At 35.8% G+C, this 27,932-nt stretch overlaps 1 protein-coding gene across 3 annotated transcripts in view; it reads left to right on the top strand.

Moving 5' to 3' along the window:
• The window catches only part of FAM120B (family with sequence similarity 120 member B), a 53,769-nt gene that overhangs the window by 13,276 nt on the left and 12,561 nt on the right, over window positions 1-27,932 (top strand). For all 3 annotated transcript variants that reach the window (XM_082756333.1, XM_082756332.1, XM_082756331.1), the window contains exons 5-7: window positions 4,656-4,828; window positions 8,902-8,994; window positions 25,978-26,184. In XM_082756333.1, coding sequence (XP_082612459.1) covers window positions 4,656-4,828; window positions 8,902-8,994; window positions 25,978-26,184 — 473 coding nt within the window. The remainder of the gene's footprint in view (window positions 1-4,655; window positions 4,829-8,901; window positions 8,995-25,977; window positions 26,185-27,932) is intronic.

Raw genomic sequence — 27,932 nt, 5'->3', positions numbered from 1 at the left:
AACTGTCTCAAAGTATCCTAAGATGGTATGTTTATCTTCATGATTAAAAGTTGTAATATTTAATACGAGTCTTCAAATTCAAGGATGAAGGAAAACCAGCTGATCTTAGATAGCAGCCTTATCAAAATCCTTTTGAAAAAAAATGTTTGGAAAGAATTGAGTTATATAGACAAAGTACAAACAAACCTTCATTTGATATACAGTAGTTTCACTGTCCAGTAGCACTGATATGCTATTAGAAGAGTGATTATCTAATTGACTTGATGATAGCATGAAATTGCTGTGAAATTTTCCAAATGGATATGAATATGCACAGTAAAAGTTGATTTGTCTGTCCTGTAGAACTGTTTTATTTCAGCATGTAATGGTGTGGGAGCATGCATTTTTAAAAACAAACAAAAACTCAACAAAGTATAAATGATACCTATGTCGTTACATTTCTGTTTGCATGGCAGATATACTGTATTCATTGTTGTGAAATTTTCTTTCCCAGATAGTATAGTGCCTTCCTCCTTTCCTGGAGAGGAAAGTGCTCTGTTTCGACTGCCCTGCAACATACTACACGCAGAATCCACTTTCATGTTGACAGTAAATAGGATTTCAAATTACTATGTTTGTGTGCAACAACTGCATATCAGGAGTTTGTAAAAACAGCATCTTCGGAGACATAATCTTTACTAAATCAGCAATGAAAGACTGTTCTAGCAAACTATTAAAAAAGGGGAGGAGGACTTCTGGTGTTTATTTTTAGTGCTCTGTTGTCATTCCTTCAGCGAACAAATATTTTTCTAAAATTTTTGCAGTCCATATTTGTATGCCTTACATTCGCTCATGCATCTTTTATTTTCCACAGCATGACTTTCTAATTCACCAAATAAGGTTCTCAACAGCGCATCACATTTTTCAGACAGGGATTGTATTTAGAGTGCACTTAAAGAAGTTAAAAGAAGTTGGAGTTCAAAGCTGTCAATCAAGATCAGGTTACTCAAAAAAAAAAAAAAAAAAAAAAAGGAAAGAAACCTTAATAGAAACTATTCGAAAAATTACAGGTGCAGTCAAAGTGGGAAAGTTCCTTGTTTCATCTTTTTGAGAAAAAACAATAGCCTCATCATCACAAGTACTTCAGTAGTTCATTGTTTAGTAATATGCTGAGAATATATGTGAAATCTTGACTCTGTTGTGTTTGATTTAGATTAAAAAGTCTGAACAAGTATTATTCGATATTAATTTTGAACTGTAATGTATATCACTAAGTATAAATTTCATATTGGTCTTAAAGAAATTCCCACGATAAATATGTTTTTTTTGTTTATAAAACAGCAGAACTGTTAACTGAACATCTAAAAAGCTTGCAGGTAATGTATCACATGTAAGAATGTAAGGTTTTTTAATGAAACATTGAATCCTAAAGGCTGTAAGCTGGCAGTTTAAAATATGTTTAAAGTACAGTGTTTATTATGTGTATGTATTTCTCTAGAGAGATAATCCTCTGAATTATCATCTGCGCTTGTTCATATCCTCTGTCTATCTCCCTTCTGGAATGTTTCCTTTCATTTGAGTAAATGTGGTTGTGATGTTTCCCACACATTGACAAAACACTACTTAAATTGATAAAACAAAAACAAAATTTGTCTCTGAGAAATGAATTTTATTAGAAGGTCAGAGATCTAAGACATTACTGTTTAACATCCATATCTTGTGAATGTAGCTGATCTATTCGATGTGTGTTCAGTTTGTTATGGAACAGGAGATTTAAAAATCTTTACTGGGAAAGTATGAATTCTGCATTCCATTTTATTTTTGAAAACATAGGATATTTTAGCTGGTTGTGCATGTAGACTACTTTATACTTCAGGAGTCTGGATATACTTTCAGTCTTCTAATCATTACATCTTAAAGGAGTATGTCGTGAGTATGCTCAAGTTCCAATTACCGTCTTCTGAATGTTTTAATATTCTGAATGTTTCAATAATTTCAATAGTTATTACTTCAAACAGACTTGAACAGTAAATAATATACATTTATATCCATATACAGAATGATGACATAAGTTGGTATGAATGTGAGGAGTCACCTCTGTATAAGCCCAAAGTTCAATGATACCATATTGTTAATGCCTTCCACAACTTTCACGTGCACATAGCACCTTATGGTTCCTATGACCCAAATAGGATAGATAATTTTCTCCTGACTAATCTTTACTGTAAAGATGTATCTGTTATACTTTTAAGCATGGTTTGTTCTGCTTCACTCCCTTTTGATTTTCAGGTTTGTTGTTATTGTCATTTTTTAAGTTAATTTAGTAAATATTTAGATGTGTTCAGTAAGCAAAATATTTCTCATTCCTTTACAAGTAAATTTATCTCTTTCAGAAATGTTTTCTAATTGCTGTAAAGTATGTAGTGAGGTTGTAACTAGAGCAGAAGACTGTTTTGGGGGGTCTGCTGTGTATGAATTTAGGTCTGTTGTTGGCTGTACATTTGGTCATGGGAAAGTCATTAAACTTCAAAATATTTGTTCATTTTTACTGATCTTTCATCTGACGGTTAATAAATGTCTCTCTCTCTCTCTTGGTTATGACATGGATTTAATTATTTCTTGAATGCATTGAGACCCCTTCATAAAAATAATGTTTTTGGCAGGTATGTTCCAAAAGGAGGTAGTGTCAAGTTTTCTTCCCCAGAGTAAATAACTCATAATTCATCAGTACCTCTTTTTCCCAGGCGCAAGTTGATGTCACTTCTGAAAGTATAACGAACTGTTTATGGAAAAGATGTCTTGAATTTTTTGTTGAGCTCTCTCAATATAGATATGTAGCCTTGATTATTGATGTAGTTCATGGTTTTACTCTGAAGGAAGAAAAATTTCTATTATTAGGTATACCCTTGGATGCAATTCATTTTTTAAAAGTACAGATGGAAAGAGTACTTTACTTTAACTGATTCTTAGAGTCTTTCTCCATATGTGGCTGAATGTGAACCTTTGGGAAAGCAGAAGCCATCGAAACTCTTTGAGTTTACCTACCTAAAAATTATCTCGCTCCTTACAGTTGGTTAGCCTTGATTGGGAAAGTTGGCTTTGTTTTAGTTTTATGCATGTTATCATTGCACATCTACTTCTTCTTGAAGCCACTGTGCTGTTCTTTATTATGATTATTATTGTTGTTGTTGTTGTTATTGTTATTATTATTATTTTATCTTTTCTTTCTCAATGCAACAATTATCACTATCAAAAACAGCAGTCTGAGTCTCTGATGGTGCTGTCTAAACTGGTCCTGTCGCTGACAGTGTTTGTGATACTGCAAACCGCATTTCTAACCCAAATCAAGCTGTTGGTATTTTTTATGTAATACATATGTTTACAAGTAAAGTTAGAAACTTATGGATTGTGCAATGATAGCTCTTTACATAAGTTAAAACTTTTGAACAGAAAGTTGGTCTTAAAAATAGTACGACAAACATACACCAGGGAGATGAAGAAAGAAAATACCGAGAACTTTCTAGTTTCACCCTCTCTGAAGAATTAATGCCATTTGGTTAATGAGTTTTCTTGGCTAAATAAACAGCATCTATGTAAGATTCAGCACCTTGTCACTTTAACCATTTATTATCACCAAGTGTTCCTAACTGGACTACAGCTGCTGCATGTCCCCCCCAAAAAAAAAAAAAAAAAAAAAAAAAGGTGTTACCAAATGCAGCTTAATTGGTCCACATTTAAAATTCACACCTTTTTATTTAACTACAGAAGCAGCAACAGTGTTTTATGGTAGGGCTCTGTCTTTAATTGGGATTCTTAGGCATAACCAGTTAGCTGGTCTGTTATTTCACATGCATTGGTGTTTATTTTGATAATGGACTAAATGTAATTTAAATGGGGAGCAAATTTTACATTAGTTCACACGTCACAAGTTGGGAGATGGCAACATGGAATAAATATTAAGCATTTAGACACTGTAGTGAATGGTACTATAGAAAAGCCTGAAAACATATACATAAATGATGACTGCTCTTTTGCATGTGTTTGTTGTCATGTTTCATACAGTAGACTAGAGAGCATAAGGTGCCAGATAGCCTTGATTTTTTTTTCTTCCCCAAACTTTCTAGTGAACCTAGTGCAGAAGAATCATGCCACCAGCGTTATGTGGAGAGTGCATGCCAGCAAATGGTGTAGGTGGCCAGTTTGTTCCCTAAAGCAGGTGGCTGTGAGAAAAGCAATTCTAGCACCCTGAGGGGATCTGATGCACTGTTGCTAGGAGAGAGAAGAAAGATGTGGTTGTATCCTATGAATCATTTTTTCATTGTGAAACTTACCTCATTTAAAGCTCTGGGTCACCAAGGAAAAGCACACCCTTCCAGGGAAACATTGTTCTTGCAAACGCTAAATGTCTGTTGTCTGGAGGTTGTATGTGTTGTTGTAACAGTTGAATTCAGCCCACTCTGCTTACATGTTGCTGTATTTGATACAATTTGTTTAAATTAGAGGCCTTAATATTTTGTGTTTCTTTCAAATGCCAAGTTGTGTCAAATTCATTTTACTGTCGCTCTGTGGTCCTTACAAGTGCCAAGAGCAGATCAGTTGTTTCCTTTCAAATTTTACTTAGGAAGGCATGTTTTATCTTGATGCTGCCAAGATAAAATAATGGATTTCTTTTGTAGGTGGAACACCTAATTTGAAAACACTGTGGTTTGCCAAGGGACCTGAAGTGGAAAAGCAACGGTACAGTACATTTCTGGCATGCTTTCATCTTCAGGATTTGATGGAAGAGCTCCAAGCTCTAGAAGCACCTGTTGCAGGATTCTGCTGCTTGCTGGCCTATCTAATGCTGCAGGTAACTGGGACAGTTACTCTTTCTTCAGCTGTCATCCCTTATAGGTGTGATTGACTGGTAAACTCTTTTTTGTTGGCCTACAGTCAATTTTTCTCATAATCTTTACTGTAGGCATAGTTGGTCAAATATAATAGTACTGCATTACAGTATTTTAATTACTTCATTTAACATGCATCATCCTGTTTAAGAAACACTTTTTTTTTTAGTAGTTCATAATAACTCTCACATGCCCATGACAAAACCCCTTGGGCAGTTTAACAGACAGAGTGTAAACTGAGGGATTTCCCACCCTTTTGGGGACCCGTTTGCAAATTAGAGCTTTTCTTAGTGTTTCCTTAGTGTCATCAAAAGGAAACATCCTCTCAGGTGACTATGCAGGCTGGGCAAACAGGCAGTATAAATATTTAGTCAGCTCTCACTATTTTTTCACACTACTTTGTCAATCTATTCCATTTCAAGCCAGAATTGAGGACATGGTTCTTCTCATTAAAGTCTGAGTAATAGGGGGTCATTAGGTAGTAGTTTTGCTATAATTCCAAATGCTTGGCAGCCTGCAGACTACCTTAATTGTAATGAAAAGGAATGCAAGATTAAATGCAATAACACTTTATTATTTATATTTCTCCTAGGTATTTAATATGTTGCCTGTACTTGCCACCCTTCAAATGGTGATCTCACAAGTAGATTTTCCTCTCTGAGGATGAGAAAATTAGAATGTCTTTATCTAATCTGATAAGCTTTGTTGCACTTTTACTTACACTGAACTGTGTTTCGTCTCTTGTTTTGCTTTTTCATACTTCACTTGCCTCAATGACAATTATAGTGTTGTATGATGCATGAAAACAGGATCTCCATGGCTTTTCTGTTCTTTTTCCTTCGTATATGTTTGCTTAAACTTAGATGACGCATTGAGGCAGTATGTATGGGAATTATACAAATGATCCATATAGCTCCTTTTTTCTTTAATCTTTGCGTAGCAAAATATTAATGGAAAGTTTTTTGAAGATCAAAGTCAAGAAACAACATTTCATGCCTTACAGTTTCAATTCAACAAGATAAGAATTGTATACTTAGCTTTAAAAACATACTTTACGTGTTTTTTTTGTATTTGGATATGTTTTCACTGTTGCATTCATTTATCATGCTACTCTATGTACCCCTTTGTAGCATGATTACCAAATTATTTGAGAAAGGTTTCTTTAGTGGCATTAAGAAGTTGAGTAACATCATGTTACTCAACATCCTACAGATGTATGGATTAATCACAGCATATTAATAAAATGGGAAAAAAAAAAAAAAACCTGTTTAGGAATATGATCTTCAGAATTTATTATCCAGTGGCTAACATTGAAAACAAAGAGGAAAAGCAGCTTTGCAGCTTGTAATTTCAGCAAGAAGACTAGCTGAGAGATCATGTTAAAAGGGCTTAGCTTGATGGAAGGTTTTTCATGGCAGTACCAGTTTCTCAACACCTGTTCCATTTTCCTGATTCTCTTCTGCCCTCAGAGAAGCATAAATACAATCTACCCTGTGAACCAGACTAGCAAATTGATTTGGATCAAAATGTTTTTCATTGCTTAGTTGTTTTTAACTCTTTTTTTTTGTTGTTGTTGTTGTTGTTCTCTGATGTTGTCCATTTGTTTTCATGGTGTGTTTTTGAAAGGATGAGCAAGAATAAGTGTCAGAAGCCATGCTTTGAGCTGACAATGCTGCCTCCATTTGTTTTTGTAGCTGAGAAAACAATGCTTGTCTAGCTGTGGCCTAATTCTTGTCTTTACACTTCATTCTTGAATTTTTATTAAAGAGTTAAAGGAGATTGTTAAATCCAAGGGATTTAAGTTAATATTAGGCTTCCATTTGAGGTACGCTACCATCATTTCTGTTAAGTCATATGAGGGAGAAATTTCCCAACTTTTTGTCTCAAGGGAGAAACTTCTCAACGATTTTGTTAGATATCATTTAAACCAACCTGAAACTTTTTTTTTTTTTTTTTTTGGAGGAACCAGCATACTGACCAACCAGGCTTCCTCAAAGTGTATGCCATAACAGCATATAAAGCATGATTTAAAGTGTAATTTTTTCAATGAGGGTACTTTTCAAATATACTCTAATTGAAAAGAAAAATAGTGAAAAAATGACAATAAAAAAGACATTTAAATGTCTTTAAAAATGGCGAAAGGAGTGAATCACTTCAGAGATAAAACTGTAGAGCCACCAAAGAAAGGGGAGACAGAAACAACATTTTAAGCTCCTACATTTTTTGAAGAAATCTGACAATGCAAGCATGATAACTGACTGAGTTGGGATACTGAATGAAGTATTTCTCTAAAGAAATGCTTTGACATTGGTAAACATTTTTATTGGCCTACTCTCCTGGGGACATTTTTTTTCCTGTTGTATTTGCAAAAAGACTTTGACTTACTTTTCTTAAGACAAAATTGTGCAAGTATTGAGAATTGCTCTGTAAATATAAATCACTTTTTCTGTTGCTGCAATGGATAAAATTTGCAGATGTGTTGCCATCTACACAAAGATGACAACTGACTTGAAATACAGGGTGAAGTAGGGCCATTATCAGATCTCAGCAGCCAGGTGGAGTTAATGAATACCAAGGAGCAATTGGAAACTTAAAATTTCTAAGACATCCCTTACACTATGCAAGTTTTAATAACTTCATAGAGAGGAAAGTATTTTACTATGGGATAAGCAACAAGGCCTGATGAGAAAAGCAAAATACAACAACTCTCAATAGTGGCTGAGTAATTTATATCTTGAAGACTACTCTTAAGCAAATAAATGAATGAAGTAATCATAGATGGCTTCTTAGTATTGTTTTGTGTTTGTTTGTTGTTTGTTTTTTTCCTGTTCATTTACATCAATATTTGTATTTTCTCTCCTTCATTCTTTTTTTTTTTTCCTTACTTCATAATTAATGATAGCCTTAATAGAAGCTCATAAGAGATTGAAGTAGGATATGCACAACATTCCCTGAAAATCAAGCTGTTAAAAGACAGACAAAGCAGAGTTGTAGGCAGCCTTTTAGCTGTACTGTAATTACACATTACACACTTCGTCACTTTTGCAAGAGATACCTTCCCTCAAGTTCCAGTTGATACTGAACTTCAATGCCTTGTGGATCTCACTTAGTCCTCTTTGTAGTCTCAACACTTGTATTTTGTCTTGTTGCACAAGTATAATTTACCGTTCTTACAGAGGAAGCAGATGATCAGAATTAGACAGCCAGCTGCTCTAGAGGCACTGTCTTTCCTCTGAGGTTAACCATGTGCATCTACAAAATCCCAGAATACTTCTTCACATCAGTAAATGTACCATATTCTCCCTTTTCTGGTAGAATTTGAGTGAACTGTTACAATAATTTAGAATTTTCCTTCATGTTTTCTCACTTCAGCATTTTAGATGCATTTTTCTTAGAGTTTTGAGTTTTTCTCACATCACTATGTAACCTAGTGAAAGAATCCAGGTATGTTTTTTTAAAAACTTGAAATTTAACTTAAAAAGGTAATTAAAATAGTTTAGATTTTTTTTTTTTTTTTAAGTTTTCAACAGGTAACTATGTAAGCATTTAAAATAAATCCTAATGGTCATCAGATCTGTGGCTTATTGAGGTGGTTTTTATTTTGAGACTTGGTTATAGAGTAATTTTTGTTGCTATTATTGTTTTGTTTATTTGTTTTTGTTTGATTGTTTTTTACTATGCTCAGCATTATGGCTATGAAGAAAATTCCTGTTATTAAGGAACTTCAGGGGAATAGGAGAAGGGAACATGTAAAGGGTGTGCATTTTGTTTGATGTGTGGAAATCATGTAGATACGCTATACATGGGTATGGTTAGCTATGCATTTCATTCAAATTGTGAAAGTTTTTTGTTCTATGTGAATGTCTTTTCCTAGACAGTACATTCAGGATTGTCATAACTCCATGAGGTCATTGATTTAAATCAATGTCTTGATGTGCTTGAGAAATGTTTGACATGTTTGAGAAAAAGAGGGGCCAATTTTAGCAGTTTCTCTTCAGAGCCTTCAAATAACATGTTACTTTCATCTCTGTTTTAGGTCCATAGCCTATCTCTGGAAGACTTAAATGCATTTGTGGCACTCGTTCTCTGCCTCAGAGGAAAGTCAGCATCTCAGCTGGAACGTTTGCAGGTATTGATTGGAATAATTGAGTAACATGAAATGTTCATTGTAACTCAGGAATAAATATTGGGGGAGAATTCTGCTTTATTTTATTTTTTTTTTAATACGGGAATTGAGCATTGCAGAAAATAGTAGGCTTTTAATGTCGTACAGCTAATTTGAATATTTATATTTGTTAATCATGTAGAAAAAACGATAGAAGGGACATTCTCTAGTGGTTGGGATCCTAGGGTGAGTGAATTAGTCTCAGTTTTCTTCCTGACTTGGTTTCTGGATTTCTAGCTGATGGAAATTTTTTAATGGTCAATCCCATCTTGATACATTGCTTCATTCCTTTTTCCTGAGGAGGACAGAGTTTCAGGACATCTGTTGTTTGAAAATCACTACATTTAATAAAGCTTGGCACTACTTTGTGTGGCTGAACATAAATCCAGCTAGAAAAAATGCCTTCTTACCTAATGTGGCCCACTATAGTGAAGACCTATTGAATCACTCTGTAGAATATTGGATTGCAGAGAGAGCTATTCTGTGTTTTGCTTGTTTGTTTGTTTGTTTGTTTGTTTCCCATGTTGGTGTGGTCTAGTCTAATCACTTGGATCTTCTGATTTGTGGATCAAACTTTTCCAATGCAGTCTTACAGTAGGATAATGTATTTATTTATTACTTCTTTTTTATTAATGTGTAGCAGGGAATTAAAAGTTAAGACCGCAGAAACCATATGAATTATGTAATCATGGATGCTTATGAAATCAGCTAGAGAGGTAGAGACTTTATACATGTATATGAGCGGTCAATTAAGTAAAGATCTTCTTGTGATACGTTAGTAATAGTGCTGTATTGATAAAGGCAGAAAGAGAAGATTACCTAATATTTACAAGGGCTTCTAGAATCTGCTTTTAGATCTGGGACCAAGCTGTAGTAAGTTTTGAAAATAAGTTTGAAGATACTGACAGTGGTTAAGGAAATCTACTTTGTACCAGTGTTTTTCTGTACAGTGATTGTAGAGGATCAGCGTGTTCTCTTCCATGAGCTGTGTAGTCATGAGACTTGAGGGATGCAGGTAGGAAATCTCAGTTAAGATCTAAATTTCATGACTGTCAATTATTCAAGAGTTCTTTTAAAAAAATTATACACTTTGCAAATTTGTTTTCTCCCTTTCCTATTTTCATAAATTCACATGTGGAAAAGCAGGTTCTTAGATAGTTATTGAAATGGAGTCATCTAACTAGTTTTTCTTGTATACCTGATTATGCAAGAGGATTTTCAAAGTCATAACTTCAGATTGCATGTGAATTATTAGCAGTGTACAAAACAGACTGCATGTGTCAATGGATATTTGAGTTGTGGGCTTACTTAAAAAAAAAAAAAAAAAAGGAAGAGTTAAAAATGGTTGGAAGGTCTATCTTCTCTCTGAAAATCTTGTTTATATTTCCAGGGAATTCTCTGTTTCTTTGAACAGGCCATGTTAGAGTTTTAAAAGTCCTTTTCGTTAATGCTAAGGTAACCAAACACTCCTGTTACTGTCTCTTGGTTTCTAGTGCATGGGGACCAAAAATAAACCCAAAAAATTAAGTGATTCCAGTTTCATTATTTGACTCAGTCTGACATACTTTTTTTTCCCTCCAAATTTATCACACATATGTTCTCTAGACAATCAGTGTTAGATCTGTGTAACAAAAAGGAAGCAATGAAATGAAGGCAATACAGAAACAGCAAAAATGTAGGATTTATTTCTGTCTTGAAGACGTTATTACACATAATGTTGCACTTAATGTTGAGCATATCATTATTTTATCAAGTCTGACATGGCAGTCATTCAGTAAAAGCATAAAGGCAGCCAAGCGTAATTAGGAAGTATTGAAACAATTGGTTATAGATGCGCCTACAGGTGCTATTACATAAATTTATGTAAATCTAAATTATGTAAAGTGCTTGGAAGTTTATTCACTTTGATTTGGAAGTCTTTGTTCATTCATTCATGTTGTAGTTCTATGGAATTATAAATCTGAGTTTGAGATGCTTAGTATTGCATCCAACCATGTACTTATCAGCAGTCATTCTGCTAATTGAACCTTGTTCACAAAATTTTGTAACTTACAAAGCTTGTGGAAGATCAAGTATTGTCTGTTCATCCACTGCTGGCATAAAAGTACATGAAACATGAAGTTGGTGTTATGCTGTATCATGCACTCTACCAAAGCAGACAGTATAATGTTGGGATTGAGTTATGGTTGATATTGGCAGGTTTAACTTTCAAAAGTTAAATCACTCTGCTGTTTATATCAGCACTTCATGCACTAATGCATTCTGCTGTGCTAAAAAACAACAAAAGATTCACGCAATGCAGCTGAAATATTTGTATCAGGCTATTTCTTGTCATTCATAAAGCACTTCCTAGTGCTTTCTGTTGAAATTCATAGTGGTGCCTTTGGTAAATGTTCAAGCCAGAATAAATCCCTATAAAGAGAATAATGAGGAAAGATTTTGGCCTGTGTCTATTCTGAGGATGTGAATAGGTGAATAACAGTTTGAAAACTTTCCCTTGTTACAGTTGAATTAATCTACCTTCCTGTGTTTTGATGACTTGGATCTCCAAGTGGAAAATAGTTGCTCTTTGGCAGTTTGATGCGTATCTCCTGAATTTTCAAGTTATATCATGAGAGAATGTCATGTTGAGTGTATTGCCGTAAAAAAAGCTTCTCTCTTTCATATCTAAACCACCTGTAATTTTGTGGTAGGATTGACTTTAATATCTATATGAGGTGAATCTCACTTGACTGGAAATGTAAAAAATGGTCTGTTTCTCATTTCTGTGTTTCTGAAAAGTGGTGTGTAGATGAACTCCGTTATATCCTCTGAAGTTTCTCTTGGAAGGGCAGGAGACAAATCTAATAGAATATTTTATACAAATATTTTGATGATAAATACAGATCAATAAAGCAAGCATTCTGAGAATTGCAATTTAAGCAAGTCTTTTTCAGAATCCACTTCAGAATAGTTAAAATGTTTTTACACATTTCTATGTTTATTTTGTAGATCTGCAAAACTGAATTATGATGATAACTTTATTTTAATAAGTATGAAACATATTATCGATAGATGTTTAATAGTTTAAATTTCTATGTTTAAAATCAGTAGAGGACCCAAATATAATAATTACACTATAACAAGTACACTAGTACACAGTTAATAAATACACGAGCCTCATAGTAGAAAAACAGAAGAACAGAGTACTTATCATACTTTTTCTTCTCCTCTGAAAAGTTAAACAAGATATCTAGGAATAACTTAATAAAGTTTCAAAGAAGTTAACATTAAACTTAGTCAGCATCTACAGATATTTATGAAAATGTTTGCTTATTTGCAATCTTGGACTTGTTTCTACATTTTAAGTAATAATTCTGTATTAATATTTACTCCGTATAAACAATTCTGTGAAGAACACTGATTTGGTCAAAGTAGTTTTGCTCTGTTTCTGCACAAGAGTCCATTAGCAAATATGTTTGAGTAGAAGAAAACAACTTCTACTGTTAACATGAGAGAAAATGTAAATAGAGCCTGTTCTCATGTGGTGATCTTTTCAGCCTTCAATTCCAAATCTGCTTTCTGATATACGATCCATATTTCATAGTTAATGAGATCCATAAGCCCACAAATTCATTAACAAATGTCTGTGGTTTGAATAAAATGGGTTAAAGCCATAAAAATATAGTTTATCTCATGCTGAAAGAAAGTGGCCTGTGGACATATAACTGAAATACACGATGCCAGTTGCAGAAAGTAACTGCTTAATATTTGTATGAGAAGATTTGGTTATTTTTCAAGATCAATGGTTTCAAAATACTGAAATGTGCACGTGACAGACAAGGGCTTTTGTAAATTCTTTTTCTCTTTTTATTTTTTATCTAGTTTCCTTGTACACCCCTTTTATGGTATATTAACATTCTGCTTTGCCCAAGCCTCCCATAGAGCTTATACATAAGGTCAGAATTAAGTTTTGGACCCCAGGTTGCCTATTTCCCTTCTTTCTATTTTAATCTGGTGTGCTGTTTTGGCAGAAAGCCCAGAGAGCCATCAGTCTAACTCTGCAGCCATTGTAGAGAGAAAGAGGCACCAGCAGTCGTGCTTGCAGTGTTGTTCCTTACATTGTGCTACCCATGGTTGTTTACAAGTGCAATTATAGATCATCTTTCACCTGTAATGCATATAGAACACTGTCCAAATGGGAGAGGCCACAGTGAGTTACAAACAGAAGTAATACGTTTCTTCTAGGATTTCTTCAAATATGTAAACACTGGTATTAGAGGTGGAAAGTTGTGAATCACATATTTCTGAAAGTCACAACCAAAGATCAGTTTGGAAAATTTGGTTAAAGACCATGCCTGGAAATTGGTAGATGAAACTTAGGTTCTGTAAATGCTTTTAAAAATGAAATGTATGTCATAATACATGAAGAAAAAGTTAGTAGCAGATGCATAATGGATATACGCGTCACTTACTGCTGGTATTTATGGCATTTGCAAGCTCTTTATAGCTTCGCCATAACATACCCAGTTATGCCATAATATCTACTTTGGACTAGTTACATCTTTTTGTGCTGCTCATAAAAGAATCTCTTTTGCTGTGTATGAAATATAAAAAAGTCAAGCCTGAAATGTATATCTTCAATTTTTCAAGTGCATTCAGTTAATTGAAAAATATTACTGATATGAAATGCGGACAATCATTTTAAGTCTTAAATGATAAGTTCTAGAGAGTCTATGCAATTTGATTGCAAATAGACTTACACACAAAAAAAAAAAAAAAAAAAAAACAACACACTAACAAGCATTACTTCATTAGATGTTGGAATAATGTGAGGAAAATAAAATCTCAGCAAACTAGTTTGACAGGCAGAAATAGCTTTAGCAATAATTGCAGTTGTGTAGAAGGTTGTAATATTTTCTGTTGTATGGTGCAATAGAAGGAGAATTACCTTGGTAATGGTTTGATATCAATATTACACAAGTTAATTTTTTTCTCAAGTGTTTTCCTAGGGATACTTAGCCACATTCATGCAAATAAATTAGTATGTTTTAGAGTAACATGCAAGTATCTTAGTTAGGATAACTCATACTTCAGAAGAATATTGCTAAATCTATTCTGTATTTTTAACTCAGTATTTTTGTTCTCCTCTGCCATCCAAACAGAAAAGCATAAATAATACCCTGACTCTGAATATTCCAGAATTTGTCTTTGACCTATTTGGCAAACCAGGCTACATTTGTCAACACCATTAGATGTGATACTGTTCAGACAGACTCCAAACAGCTTTTGTAAGCAATCTACATTTTTCAAAACACAATTGTTTAAAAATAAAATAAAAATTTCTCCAGGAGAAATAAATCCATTTCTGTGTATGTTTACTGTACCTGTGTGACTGTTTCCTATAATAAATATTTACTTGCAGTCTAATTGAATTAAGGAAAACATAAAATACGAGTAAGAATATTGCAAAGGTCTCCTAGCTAAAACTCTCTTAGGATCTGCTTTCATGATATATTTTTGGTATTAACTAAAGAGGAATTTTAATGCATTCCCAAATTCTTTACTGAATCAGGGCTTCATATTCCCACAGAACTTGCATCCGACAATACTGTTTTTAAGATGATTGGTGAGATTGTAACTGGTCAGGTGGGAGCAAGGGTGGGCTGAGGTGTTTTACTATCATTGCTTCAGAGCCCATTCTCTCATATTCTGCAGCCCTTAGGTTTTCTCAGTGTTCTGGGCTAATCTGGAACAGAAGCACAGTAGTATAGGATGTGATTTCAAGCTGAGAGTGGTTAAGTCCCTGTTCAACTGCAGAAATAAAACTTTTTCTCATTGCCTCAACAAAATCTTAAGTAAATCAGTCCAAATAACTGGAGTTCAAGTCTTCAAGTAGTTAAATTAGTTTGGTTTTTAAGCATGTACATGGTTAATCAAAAGCAAGTTGCATCAAATGAAGACAGCAAGAGAGTACCTCATTTGATTGTGCTGAAATTGTTGAAAACCTTTCACATTCCACTAAACAAGTTCAGAGAGTAACCAGTTTCACACTGGGAATCCTGCTTATATTAAATCTATATATTAAGTCTGAATGTATTCAGGCTTGCATACTCTATTTTTTTTTCCTGTTAACTGTATTTGGTCTCTTGGGCCTGCATGCCTGCTTCAGCGTGCTGCCTTTGCACTGCAGGACCTTTTTATTTTCTCTAGTAAATGTGAAGTGGTGGGTATGGCTCTAATACTTAACACTCAGTAAGAGAATTGTGAACTTGCACAGGTTAAACATCTGTGCAAACAGAATTATATCTCAGGAGCTCAATTTACTCACTGTTTGTAGTATTTTTTGCAAGTCCAATATGTAGATCTGTTGGTATTTTCAGAATCATCCCTTGAAGTTCTGAAGAAATCCAAGTTCTCTTGGTCCTGTTGTACAGACAGCTATCTCTACCTTTCTTTGCTGGTGTTGATTCATAAACATATAAGAAAAAAACTTTAGGTTGCCATATTCAACTTCCAGACAAGATTGCTGTTTTCTCCTGCTCCCCAACCATTTTCTTCTTTACCAAGTTGGATATAGTCATTAGTATTTGTAGAGTGCAAGTTGGATATGGTCATTAGTATTTGTAGAGTGTGCTTCCTTGAACATTTTTTACGTTTGACATAATCTCGAGTATCAAAATTCACATAACTGTGTGAATTCAGTTATGTGTCAGTGGCACGGATACAAACCCCAGCATGACCAGATCAGCTCTTCTACCTTCTGAAAATAAATAAATAAATAAATAAAATTAGTTGGATGCCCTTTTCTTATGGAGAAAATCGTTGAGCAAGTGCCTTAAACCAGAGGATTTATATTTCTTTTTGTGGAAGAGATCTTGCATTTTTTTCCATAATCGCATGGGCTTGCTATGCCTTTTTTTTTTTTTTTTTTTTTTATTTTTCCCCTTAACTGTCATGTAGCTTATTAGCAAGGTTTCAACAGTAAGGAAATAGAAGCAGAGTTTTGGCTGTAAACTGCTTTCAAGCTTTATATAGCATAAAGGTTACCTTAATGTAAAAGGTAATCTGGCATTTCAACTGAAATTACTGTTACTTTTTAATCCATGCTCAGTAATACTGCAGAAGATGAAGTGTAATTTTTGCTTGTGGGAATAATAAGATCTCACAAATATTGATTAAGCAAACTGTCAGCTTTCAAAAAAAGAAAGAAGTTACTACAGAGCAGGAAATATTAATTTCTGGTATCAACTGATTCTTTCCTGCTAGGTTTGTCTTGGTCTACTCATAAGACAAATAGTTTAAACTTCCTTGCATGCTGTGTTAGAAGGAAGAAGTGGTACCTGAGGGCTGGAGCTGGTGTTTGCATGGCAGAGGTGGGGTTGCTCTCCGTTGCATCTAAGGGCTGACCTGACTCCCCGTAGGGCAGGTGACGGGCAGGGGCTGAAGCTGGGGAGGGAAGGGAGCATGCCATCAGGAAGCGGTGGCACCCGTGCACCTGCCTGTCATCTGCTTCGGGCTGCCTGCACCTGCCTGCGTGTCCCTGTCACGCCTGGGCAGGAATGCAGGCTGCGCATCTGCCTGGCCTTGCCCTGGAGAAGCAGATGGCTAAGTGTAACTTGGGAGAAGCAAAAAACGATTTTCTGAAATGATCTAATGAGCCACATGTAGGTGGATGGGGAGAGAAGATGAAACAAGCCTTTCGGCATGTGGTTACAGGGCTTCATAGGATGTACTGGAATTTTTCAAATGGCTATGGTAGAGATGTTCACCTTGAAGACATCAGAAACAGCAAGGCTAACCAAGAACCGATTTGTTCTCTTTCTTTTCAAGTCTATTCTTGATTGACATCATCATTGTCCAGGGGTTAAAAGTCAAGACACAGTCTTATTCCTATCTCTTGCTTCCTGTATGACTTTGGTCAAATTGTTATTTTTTTTTTCCTTTTCTAGTTTTTACTTGTAATACTCAAGCAACCAATAATTTCAATAACAGTAGTTGAAAAACCAGAAGTGCTCTACAAAGGTGCTTTGTTTTTTTTTACTATGTTCTTAACAGTAATATTGGAGTGATGTTGCACATATATTCTCCTCCCATTTACCTTAATTTGACATTTCTTTCATGACAATTTCACTTGACACTAACTGAACAATAGTTGAGATGTGGTTGAAGGAACGTTTTATAAAAAAGTGGAGCTATTTTAAGAGAAAGATTGAAGTATACATTATAACATTCCTTACCAGTGTTGTATCTTAGCACCTCATGATATTACCACTTGCTAAGACAGCTTTATTCTGTTATTTTAAGTGAGAAAACAAAACCCAGAGAAAATAATGCCAGATCTATAAACGTGGTTTTGTTACCTCCAAATAAAATTTGTAGGTATGAGCAAGCTAAATACAATTTATGGGGAGATTTATTTAATTGCTCAGAAATCTAACCAGAATGTCTAGAGTAACACCAGCACTAGTAGAAAGCGTATGCATATTAACTAAAAAGGTATATTACATTCAATTATGCCACTATATATTCATCTGATGCATTCAAAACAAGCAACATTCAGTTCCCTGCACAATAAGAAATAATATATGTATTGGTTTTAGCAAGGGCAGTTAATGCATGCCTAAGGATCTTTTCCTATGTAGCAATAGCTTTCTGCTTACTTATTGCATATAGGATACAGGTCCTTTCACAGGTCATCTGAGATACTGTTGTATTGATCCATGGTTTGATTTGTCTTGGACCTGAAGGTAGTCCTGAAATAGAGTAGACCTGCTCTTTTCTTCCTCAACCTATGGACTCAACACCTGGAAAATCCGTTAGCCAGAACTGTTTACCTTGGACCCTATCACTTCCAAAGGTGAACTTTAGTATCAACTAATCCTGTGCTACAGCTGCTTTACAATACAAAGACATTAGAGGGGGGGCAGAGGGGGAAATAGAAAAACACTTTATTGTGCTGGCAAACAGTGTTTGTTCTCCTGGAATTCCCTGTACAAACCATCTTGGTTCACTGGCAGTTTCATTTATACCAGATGTGACATTAGTAACAGCTGTCATAAGCTTTCTTGGAAGGTGCAAAGCCTCAGATATACCAAGTAATTAATGCCTGATCTAAATTGTGCTGAAGTTCACCAGTCTTTCTGTTGATCAGAAACAGATCAGGCTCCTAAAAAGTATATACTCAAAAATTAGAGGGGGATTGGTCATACATTGAGACAAATAGGTCTTGAACATCTGCTTTGACTCCAGGGAGAAAATAAGTTCTAGCTTGGCTAATAAGCCTTAGGCAGTTTTAACAGTAAACTCCCACCTATCAAAATTTCTTTGTACATGTAGTTGCAATGATGTCTAAATCCACAGCAATAGTTTCACAGTACACTAAGAAAAAAGCCCACAGGAGAGGACACCAGACTGTGGCACATGGAAGAGTTGTATACCAAACCAGTTAGCATTTGCCAATGTAGTCTGCAGCTGTGGCAAAGGTAGCCAAGTATGTTCTGCTGGGCAGCTGTGTTGGTGGCAGATTTTTTACTTCTAAACTTTTTTTGATTGACCAGTCCTATGATTAAACAAAGGGGAAGGGCCTGGGGTAAGAAATGGATGAGGTTTTTAGATTGCGAGTATGGTTAAGAGGCAGGTGATGGTAAATGAAGCCCCTAATTTAAAAGGTTTTGTTAAAGGAGCTAGTCAGCACAGAGTAGAATACAGAAATATAGAGTGAGGGTCAGAAAGTAAGGGAGTGGAAAACTTGGGCTTTGGAGGCTTACGTTGGGAAGTTGCTGGAACTAAGAAAGGAAGGCGTCCTTTTGTACAGTTCTTTAAGTTTGTTGTCTCTAGTAATGGTCTCCTAATAACTTTTGAATATGTTGGCTATTTTCAGGAGTGTATGATAGGGATGGAGGAGTCTCTGAGAGAAGCACATCACTGCAGATTTTCTGAGGTTCAGAGAGACCATTGGTTTCTGGTGCAGGTGTACCAGGATCCCGTCAGCAGCTTGCCTCCCATGGGGGCAAACTTCATTTGTTGTAAGGCATGTGGAACAAGTGATCCTTCTCACAATTCCACAATTTTTAACTAGCATATGAAGAAGAAGAAAAAAAATAAATGAACATGGGAGTTTTCAAAGTCCCAAACAAATAAATACATTTTGCTACTTAATAAATCCCATGTTATCTGTATGAGAGAAAGGTGAAGAAGTTCAAAGATAAGTCACTAAAAACACAAATGCATATTTAAAGTTAAAATCCCAGTGAATCCATTTCTGTGGAAAGGATGTGGCTGCTGGCAGGGTCGCAGTTAATCAGTTGGTTAGCCTGATGGCTGTAACTCAGAGTTTATCTGAATGCTCTGTGAATGTCACACGTATTACAGACTGCTATTAGCTGTGTAATCATTAGATCAGAGTCTAGCAATTGTATAGTTGTAATTAAATTAAGGAAAGTGTTGCTATTCTAATTTTTTTCTACAAGTACTATTGCACTGTCCATGACATATCTGTATGAATAACTTGAAAGGGCTCAGCTTCTTAGCTACTGTACTATTCCTCATTATAGAAATCTGAGTTAAAGTAGGCCATGCTGCAGATAGGACTTCAGAGCTCTGATAAAGACAGGTATTTTTGAAAATGAAACAGGTAATTAAAAAGCAGCCTTTCTGCAACCAAGGGAGATTTTTATCTGGTTGTAGACTGGTTAGCAGTAGTATTTTTGCTATTATTACATCTGATGCTTAAAGGTAAAGGCCATTTTGCAGCTTTGTTTAGGTTGACTTCATTGAAGTTTTTGGCCTCCTGTAAACAACAGTGTATCACTTTACATCAAACTACTGATAAAACTCGGTAAATAAACCTTCTTCAAGGTATAAACACCAAATAATTGGGTTGTTTACTGCTCAATATTTACTGTGAAGACTTAGAAGTGTTTAAGAACTGGTTTTGCTAGTTTCTCTTGCAGCAGAGGCCCTCACAGGATCTGCTCCTCTTTCCAGCCTCCCTTTTCCTTTGCACCCACCTTGTTTAAGCAGGAAGAGCTTAACTTAAGCCATAATCTTTTATCAGAATAAACCTTAATCTTGTTTTCAAAATACCGGCACTTCCCTCTTCCCTCAGTTTGACAGGTGAAGGAAGCAGGTGAAGTGCTACACTTCCAGCCACCTATTGCACAAAGCTGACTGATGCAAAGTAAACACAGTTTTGCCAGCCTCTCTGTCTAGGGTAACACTCCTTAAAATCACCACTGTTGCACCAATTTAGCTTATTTTTGCTCAAGAGCAGAGCATATCGTTCCCATGCATGGGATTTATACTATCTTTGGACAACTTGCACTGGGAATTTATGCCAAGGGCCGAAGGCAAAATCTGGAATTCAAGCAAGGACCCTTGTCTTTAGGCTGAAAAAATTTCCTCGGCGATTCTTCCATTGTAACAAATCCAGCTCCAGTGAGGTGGTCATCAGTTGACAGTTCATCAGTTCATGTTTGAACCACAGCATGCCTTGCCTCTCCCAGGCAAAGCTAGGCCTTTCTGGTTTAATGACAGGTTCCTGAGATAGGATCTACCTGCTGCCTTTATTGCTCAAACATAAACTGCCTATGGTTAAATATTTGATCTTTTAAGACACAGGTGGGTTTGAGAGCAATAATAAATGAAATAATATACTGATAATATACTGACTGAGTTCAAGTGGGCTTAAAAAGAAGTGGTTAAACTAGGAAAGTACTTATATTTTGATCACCATCATTTGAATTCTAGTGGTTTATTGCTTGGATCAAGTTACATTGATTTTTAATTATAATTCTTCAATTGATTAATTTTAAGCAGAAATTAGTGAGTACTAACCTGTCCTTGAGTGCTATGTTTTCCTTTTTATAACAGAAACAAATATTCTTTTGAGGAAAACTAAAAGAAAAAGAAGTATGCCATTTTAAATCATATTTTAAAATCTACATTTTAAAATGTTAATCATATTCGTATCTTCTATATTCAAATAACCACAGAAAGAAGGCAACAGATTAGGGAAAAATGTGCAAGAAAAACTTTAACCCAAGATTCAATATTTTTTATATATATATATATAATGAATGTATGTCCCCAGAATGTTATTAAAAATCTTACTAAAGGAACCAGTTCTTAAATGAAATGTAGTATGTGGAGCATTGAGGTACAGATGAAGTGTAAAGTAAATAAATGTGAAGTTATTACCATCTCTATATTGTTCCTGTTTTCTAGAAATGAAGATAATGAGATAGCTTTGCCACTGGTTATGCTTCTGGCCTTCATTTGTTTCTTCTGACCTTAGGCATATTCAGAGACTTACCCTTACCTTTTAAGTGTGGTAGAGCCTATTCATTCTTTTAACAGAATGTGAACCCTCAAAAATCTTCAGAGTTTTACCATTCCAGAGGAAAGAACTGCAAGGTTGGTTGGTTGATTGTTTTTGCCATACTCCTACCATACAAAAGTGCAGCTTTTGAAGCACATACAAGTTCATACCTCTCTCAAAGAAGTAATTTGTGAATCCACAAAGAAGACTCAGGGGGCTAAAAATTCTTCCTTAAAGCACAAAGGTATTTTTACATCCTGAAAATGTGTTTTGGTCTAGATTTGCAAACTGTTCCTGTGAGCAAATGGTTCCTGCATGCAGAGCCTCTCTCTGTGGTCAGTGGGGATGCACGCAAGCACAGAGATAGCCCAAGCTTGTGGTCCATAAGCTGAAGTACTGTGCAGAGCAGAAAAAAGCATGGTGTGAGATCAGTCCCTGACAATGGCTCTTCTAGCAAAGATGTTTCTCAAATTGTTGTAACAAATGTTGACATTAGTGATGTGGTTACCACATTTCTCTGTCTCTTTTCAAATTGGGTTACCGGTTCGTCTCAGGCCTTGTAAAGCATGGTATCAGTAACCTCTGATGCACTGTTATGAGAGGACTGTGACCTTGGAGTGGTCTCCTCAGTCTTCACGTGTGCAAATTGGAAGAGCAATCTTTGTCTCCCCAGCCCTGAGTGGTAGGAGCAGCAGCAGGAGCACAGCAGAGGCAGCTGGTGCAGGAGGAGCAGTTCTCACGCACCCCCGGGCTCCCTCGTGCAAGTGTCATCAGCTGGTGGTAGAAGCAGCAGCAGCAGCAGGATCACAGGGGTGTATCTCACATGATTCACTGGGGTCCTGAGTTTATAAAAATAGGAAAAAGAGCAGACACAGTTTCCAATAAGAACTAATCTCTAGGGTGTAATGCCCTGGAAGGCAAGGCTTCTTTTCTTTTGGAATTTTCCACTTATCCTCATCGTGACGTCTTTGCATTGCAGACACCAAGCAGTTGTGAGCATTCCCATGGCAAAGCAAGTCTGTGGTTTGCCATGTGCACGAGCTCATTGTTATAGACTCGCTGTGCTTTCATTTTCTTTGTTTTTCGTTGCCAGACATAGAAAATAGAAACTACCCTTTAGTGAATGTATTTCCTGTCTCATTAAAATAAAGAAATCACTGTTGATAGCTTTTGACACGGTCTTGCCAATATTGATTTCTATGAAAAAAAAATCAAGCCTTCCCTTCGTCCCTGTCCTTCCATTACATTAGTGTTTAAGAAGAGTTCTGGATTGATGTCCTTGGACAGTGAAACACTACCTGTAAAAGCTGTCACCAGCAACTTTCTTTTATCTTTTTAACCTGTGTGCCTCAGCTGTAGTTGGAGAGTACAGCTGGGGTTGTGTTGGTAGCTCAGGCTTCATACTCACTTAGGCAGAAGGAACAACTGGTAGCAATGGCAGTACTACACTGATCTCCAGCTTGAGATGGCAATCAAACTGGGACTTCAAAGTCCCTTTCTGTATTTGATGATTTTGTGCGTCACCATCAAAAGCAATTTTTTTTTCAGGTTCCTGTTTAGACACTTGTTCTGCAAGTATCTATGCATTTGTTTTGCATTAATTTGAATAACATAACTGAAGAAAGTTGGGTTAATCACATACTTGTGTTGGGTGTATGCTTACAGCTTCCAGAACACAATAAAATAAAGATTTGAAATCTTTATCTTAAAGATTTGTGGTCCAGATGGCATCCAGCATCTATGTATAGTACTGGTAATCTGTCCTAACAGCTGTTTTACATCCTCGGTACCAGTGGGATTAAAATGGACAGTAAGAGCAGATCTTCATTAATAAATGTTAAAAGGTATGAATTAATAGGCATCCAGTACACAGATGTTAAATTAGAAGATGAGAAATTTCTTGCTGCATTTACTATTTTCTTTTCAGCAGCTTATATACCTGCTTTTGCTAGTCTTGGAAAGTGTGTTTTCAGCAATTATTTTTTTTGATGTTATCAGTACTTAATGATAATCCAATGACAGAAGATACAGATTTGTGTGCCAGGGAATAAAAAATAAATATCTATAGTATCTATATTAAAGCGAATATTGGTGGTATGAGTCATACCAACACAAATTTGGCCAAATTTGATTCAGCTGATTAGCGTGCAACTGTTGTTCTTGGACTCTGCTGCTAATTTTAGCCTGATACATCCATTTTCCATATAGCTTAAACAGAAAAAAAAATAACCTTTATTTTGTACTTATTTAGTATTTGTCAAAGCATTTTATTGAAGTTATTTGAAGTTCAATTTATTGCTGCATTGCAAAGGAGACCAGGGTCCATACATCCTGAAGGAACTCCCTGCCTGGATTAGTTTATAAAAAAGGGAGTTGTGAAGATTCCCAGCAGCTCTCCCTCACTGGATTTGCACTCATAAAGTCTCACTTCAGTCACAAACCAAACAGCTTCTATCTGAAAGCATGGACTGACATGAACTTGTTTCTGAAGGTCTTGAGATTTGGCCAGGTGATCAGAAATGACTGAGTCGGTGTGATTTAAGCATCTCTCAGCTGCAACCTAATAACTGTCTGCATGCACTTTTACAGTCTACTTTAGTACAAATAATACTGGTTCACTTAACCACATTCCTTTTTTTAAGTACCTTTCAGCATTGCAGATTTCTGCAAAGTACTTTGCAGAAACCTGCTTTACTTGCCAGAGCAAGAGAGTTTTAAGTGTGCATGTAGTTACTGGTCTCAGCTGGGAAGATGATTACTAACAGCTGGAGGCAGTAACTTCCTGAAATTCACAGCCTGAAAATGAGTTTCAGCCTCCCATCCTGAAAATGCTTTTATTTTAAAGTGAGTAATGGGGGAGGAGAAGAAGGTCTTCCTTACTGAAGTATGAAGTATCACAGTAGGTGAAGGATGGGCCTTTCATTTTCTAAATGACTGCTCAAATTAGCTCCTGTTTTCTGCCTTTGTCTGATTGTCCATGATTGTCTGCAGTTTTCTCGGGTGAATTGCAGGTACTGGGTGTCACCGTGGACCAGTGTCCTGCTGGTCAGCTTGATGTCTCTGCAGAAATCACTGGAGGCAGCTGTTCTTCCAAGAGGGTTCTGGATAAGCAGGGCTCAGAACACCCTGCCTGGTATCTTTTGTCTGTATGGACCTCTGAGTCCTCTTTTGCTTCTTCACTGTAGGAAAAAAATATAAACAAACCAGCTAATAAAGGTGCATCTCTCTTCAAGGTGGCTTAACAGAACTGTACTGCCCCTTGTCTGTGTTTTAACTGACTTCAGCTTATTGAATAATATAGAAAGCTTCTGTCTTTGACCAGGTTCTAGCTATATTCTTCCAAACTATTTACTGTTTGGCTCTTTCATAACATGTTTTGTGGCTTTGTGTTGTTAGCAAAGGTTTTCTGGTTTTGTTATGTGGACTTTGGGTGCCAGGGATGTGGTTCTGATCTATTTTAGTACCATATTTTGTGTTGTATGCTATGATCTTTTTGTTTATATGTGTATGTAGGGCAGTGATAGTGTGTGTGCATACCTGTAAGTCTCTTGGGAACCTTTTCAGTTTTAAGATGATATTTTGGTTGGTAATGGTGAGCCAACCCAATGCGTTTCAGACAAACCTCTCACAGCTCCTCAGGAACCACAGGTGAGACAAATTTGAGCCACCTCTTTGTGCTTTCTGTTCTGGGCTGTTATGGATGCTGTTCTGTTCCTGGTAGAACTTGCACTGAAGGAAAACTGTGCTCTAGGGGTACAACAGCTGCTGTGGATTACTGTATCGATGGCCACATTGTTGTGAATCCCTCCTGTCCTGACAGACTGCTATGGTACAGACTGTAGAAAAGGCATTCCCCACTGAGGAGCCTGTACAGCCTATAAAATACATAAAAATCCCAGTTTTCCACTTACTAGATTCAAGACTTTTACAGTTTGCTATACTCTGTCCCAACAGGATTTCAAATTCACCCATCAAGTTTATTTTGGCCAAAAGTTTTAATTGTCTCTTTGAGTTTCTCATTTTGTGTTTTTCTGTATGCTGTCATACCATTCCTGTATTTCTTCTAGAGACATCCATGTTGAGGAGAAATAACTTGGCTTTCAGTCTGCACTCAGAGGAAATTTTAAAACATTTAAAGTATTTCTGAAGCCTGAGCACAATAAACTTCATCCTGTCAAATTTTATAATTTAAATGATCTCTAAGTGCTGTGACATATACCAGTTGATCAAGCTGGAGAAGGGCAACAGATCACTGTTCAAATCACTTTTTTATACTCCCAGCACATGCCTTTGCATTCCATTAACAGAATTCCTTCTGGGAAACTGCTAATGTTTGAGAAATGCTATAGAGAATAGTTATTTCTTTTGTCTTTCGGTTTTCATTTTCAATGTATCTGTCTTTAATTAAAAAAGAAATAAATAAAGTATGATGCTGTATTTGTTATCTCAAACTTCTTTCACTTTATTTAATAAAACTAGATACAGTATCCTTTGAATTCTACTGTGCAATAGGAAACCATCGTTGTCACAGTTTGGGGGCTATTTATCATTTGCTCTCCTGTTTGCATGGTTATGTCATGTTAAAATTGCTTATATTCCCTGATTTTTTTAAGTCTATTTCTTTGCTCTTCTTCTAATGCTAACAGCTTATGGAAGTGGACTCCAGAGCTGTACATCTTGGTGCTGTCTTTATTCGTGGCCTTACAACGTTGCTTATGGCCAATAGTGCCTGTGGCTTTCCATTCAGAATGGATGACTTGATGCCTTGGAAAGTGTTTGATGGAAAACTTTTTCAAGAAAAATACCAGCGGTCACACCGAAGTTGCTCTGTAGAGGAGCTTTTGGAAGGCAATGTGAGTAACTACATTCTCTTAGATAGATCTGTATTTTTTTTTTTTGAAAAAAGGTATTTGTCCATATTTATATACATAAATCTTAATGTTGTTACTTTCTTTGTATCCTTCCTTTGTATCTTTCCTCTCTTAATTTTTCCTGTTTCATCCTTCTCACCAAACAACATAAAAAGATAGAAATATTGGTACTACGCTGGAAGCTATAAATTTGCCTTTATTTTTGTTTCCAAATCTCAGAAAACAATACAAGGGAGTATCAAAATAGTTGTCAATCTCAAAAAATGAAAATTACTGTAACAGTTTTCTAATACCGAGATACTAATGAGATTTTTTTTTATTTATTTATAAGAGTTTATGCAAAATCATATGAATGTATTTTAAAGAAGCATACTACATGTAGGTATGATTTAAGAGTAATAGCTTCAAAGGTACTTAAGGGAACTTAAAATATGAGGTGAAGATTTGATGAACTCCATGAGGAACTGGAGATCAGAGGAAGGCATATGTATATATCTAGATATTTTTAATAGAATCCCACCAAGTAATTTCCTGTGCCTTTAAGTACTTAACACTCAATTCCGTTTTTCAGAAGCTGGGGTTTTGGACAATTTGCATTTGCATGCTATGTTACCTAAAACTGGTAGGATTTAAAACAGGCCTGCCCTGGTAAAAGCAGACAGGTAGCAGCAGTCTTGCAGGGTACGGGCCATATGTGATGCATTAAGGTGGCCATGATCAGACATGGGATCCACCTGACCAGGTGCCGTGCTGCATTAGTGTACCAGTGAAGCCTTAGATGAGAACTGGCTCATGTCCCACTAGTACAGAGTATGTGGAGGGGAGCTTGGGAAGGTCTTTATTAGCATGTGTAGATAGCTCTTAAGACCTTAAATTTGTATCTCTGTTTTCATTGCGGAACTGGAAAATCCATATCATTTAATAATTCCTGAAAGATTTACCTTTAAAGTGTTTTTACCTGTCTTTACACACTGTCTTTTAAGCCTCACTTGAGGCTCAAAAAAAAATTATTACAGAGAAAAGATTTTGTTTTTCAGTAATATTAACCTCGTACATTTAATATCAGTTGTGGTATAATTAGTTTGCTTTTCCAATTTTGTATCTAATTAGATTACATCCTGAACTGGAGTGATGAGTGGAACACGTGGGTGGGTGGAATATATTTCTTTTTCAGCAGGAGGATGATAATCCTTTCCATACGGAGTCAATTGTATGATTAGGACTGTAGCCTCTATCCAAACGTTGTGGTTCCCACTGATCAGTCGTTGATTTCACTAGTTTTTAGATTGTTCCAGTGGTTCATCCAGTTTTTCATGTAGAACTTTTGCAGAACAGTAGAGGGTCTGAAGAATAAATGGAAAACTACATAAACCTGTATGAAACTGTTACGTCTTTCCATTTGAGAAGAATTCAGATTTAGTTTTAAAATACATAAATCTGAATAAAATTGATATTGGCTGAGACATTCTTAGCTAAAGCGTGCTAGCTAACATATCTAACATTTGAAAATCCTAATGTTGAAGTTATATTTTAGCATGTTTTTGAAGGGAGATAAAGAAATATGCTTAGATCCCTAGAACAGAGCTGGAGGTTGACTTAATCAACTAGAATATCTAAGTTAGGTTTTTAAAAGGCGTGATGCTCTAGTTTAAACAAACCCTAGATAAACTGTTCCATGATGGAGAAAAAATAGTCTAGCCCCATTAAATTTTAGAGTAGTTTAAATAACT

Source organism: Aythya marila (assembly GCF_965140915.1).
Source record: "Aythya marila genome assembly, chromosome: 3".
In the NCBI taxonomy this organism is placed as follows: Eukaryota; Metazoa; Chordata; class Aves; order Anseriformes; family Anatidae; genus Aythya; species Aythya marila.
Note: the sequence above shows the minus strand (reverse complement) of the source record. Positions and strands in the feature narration are given on the sequence as shown.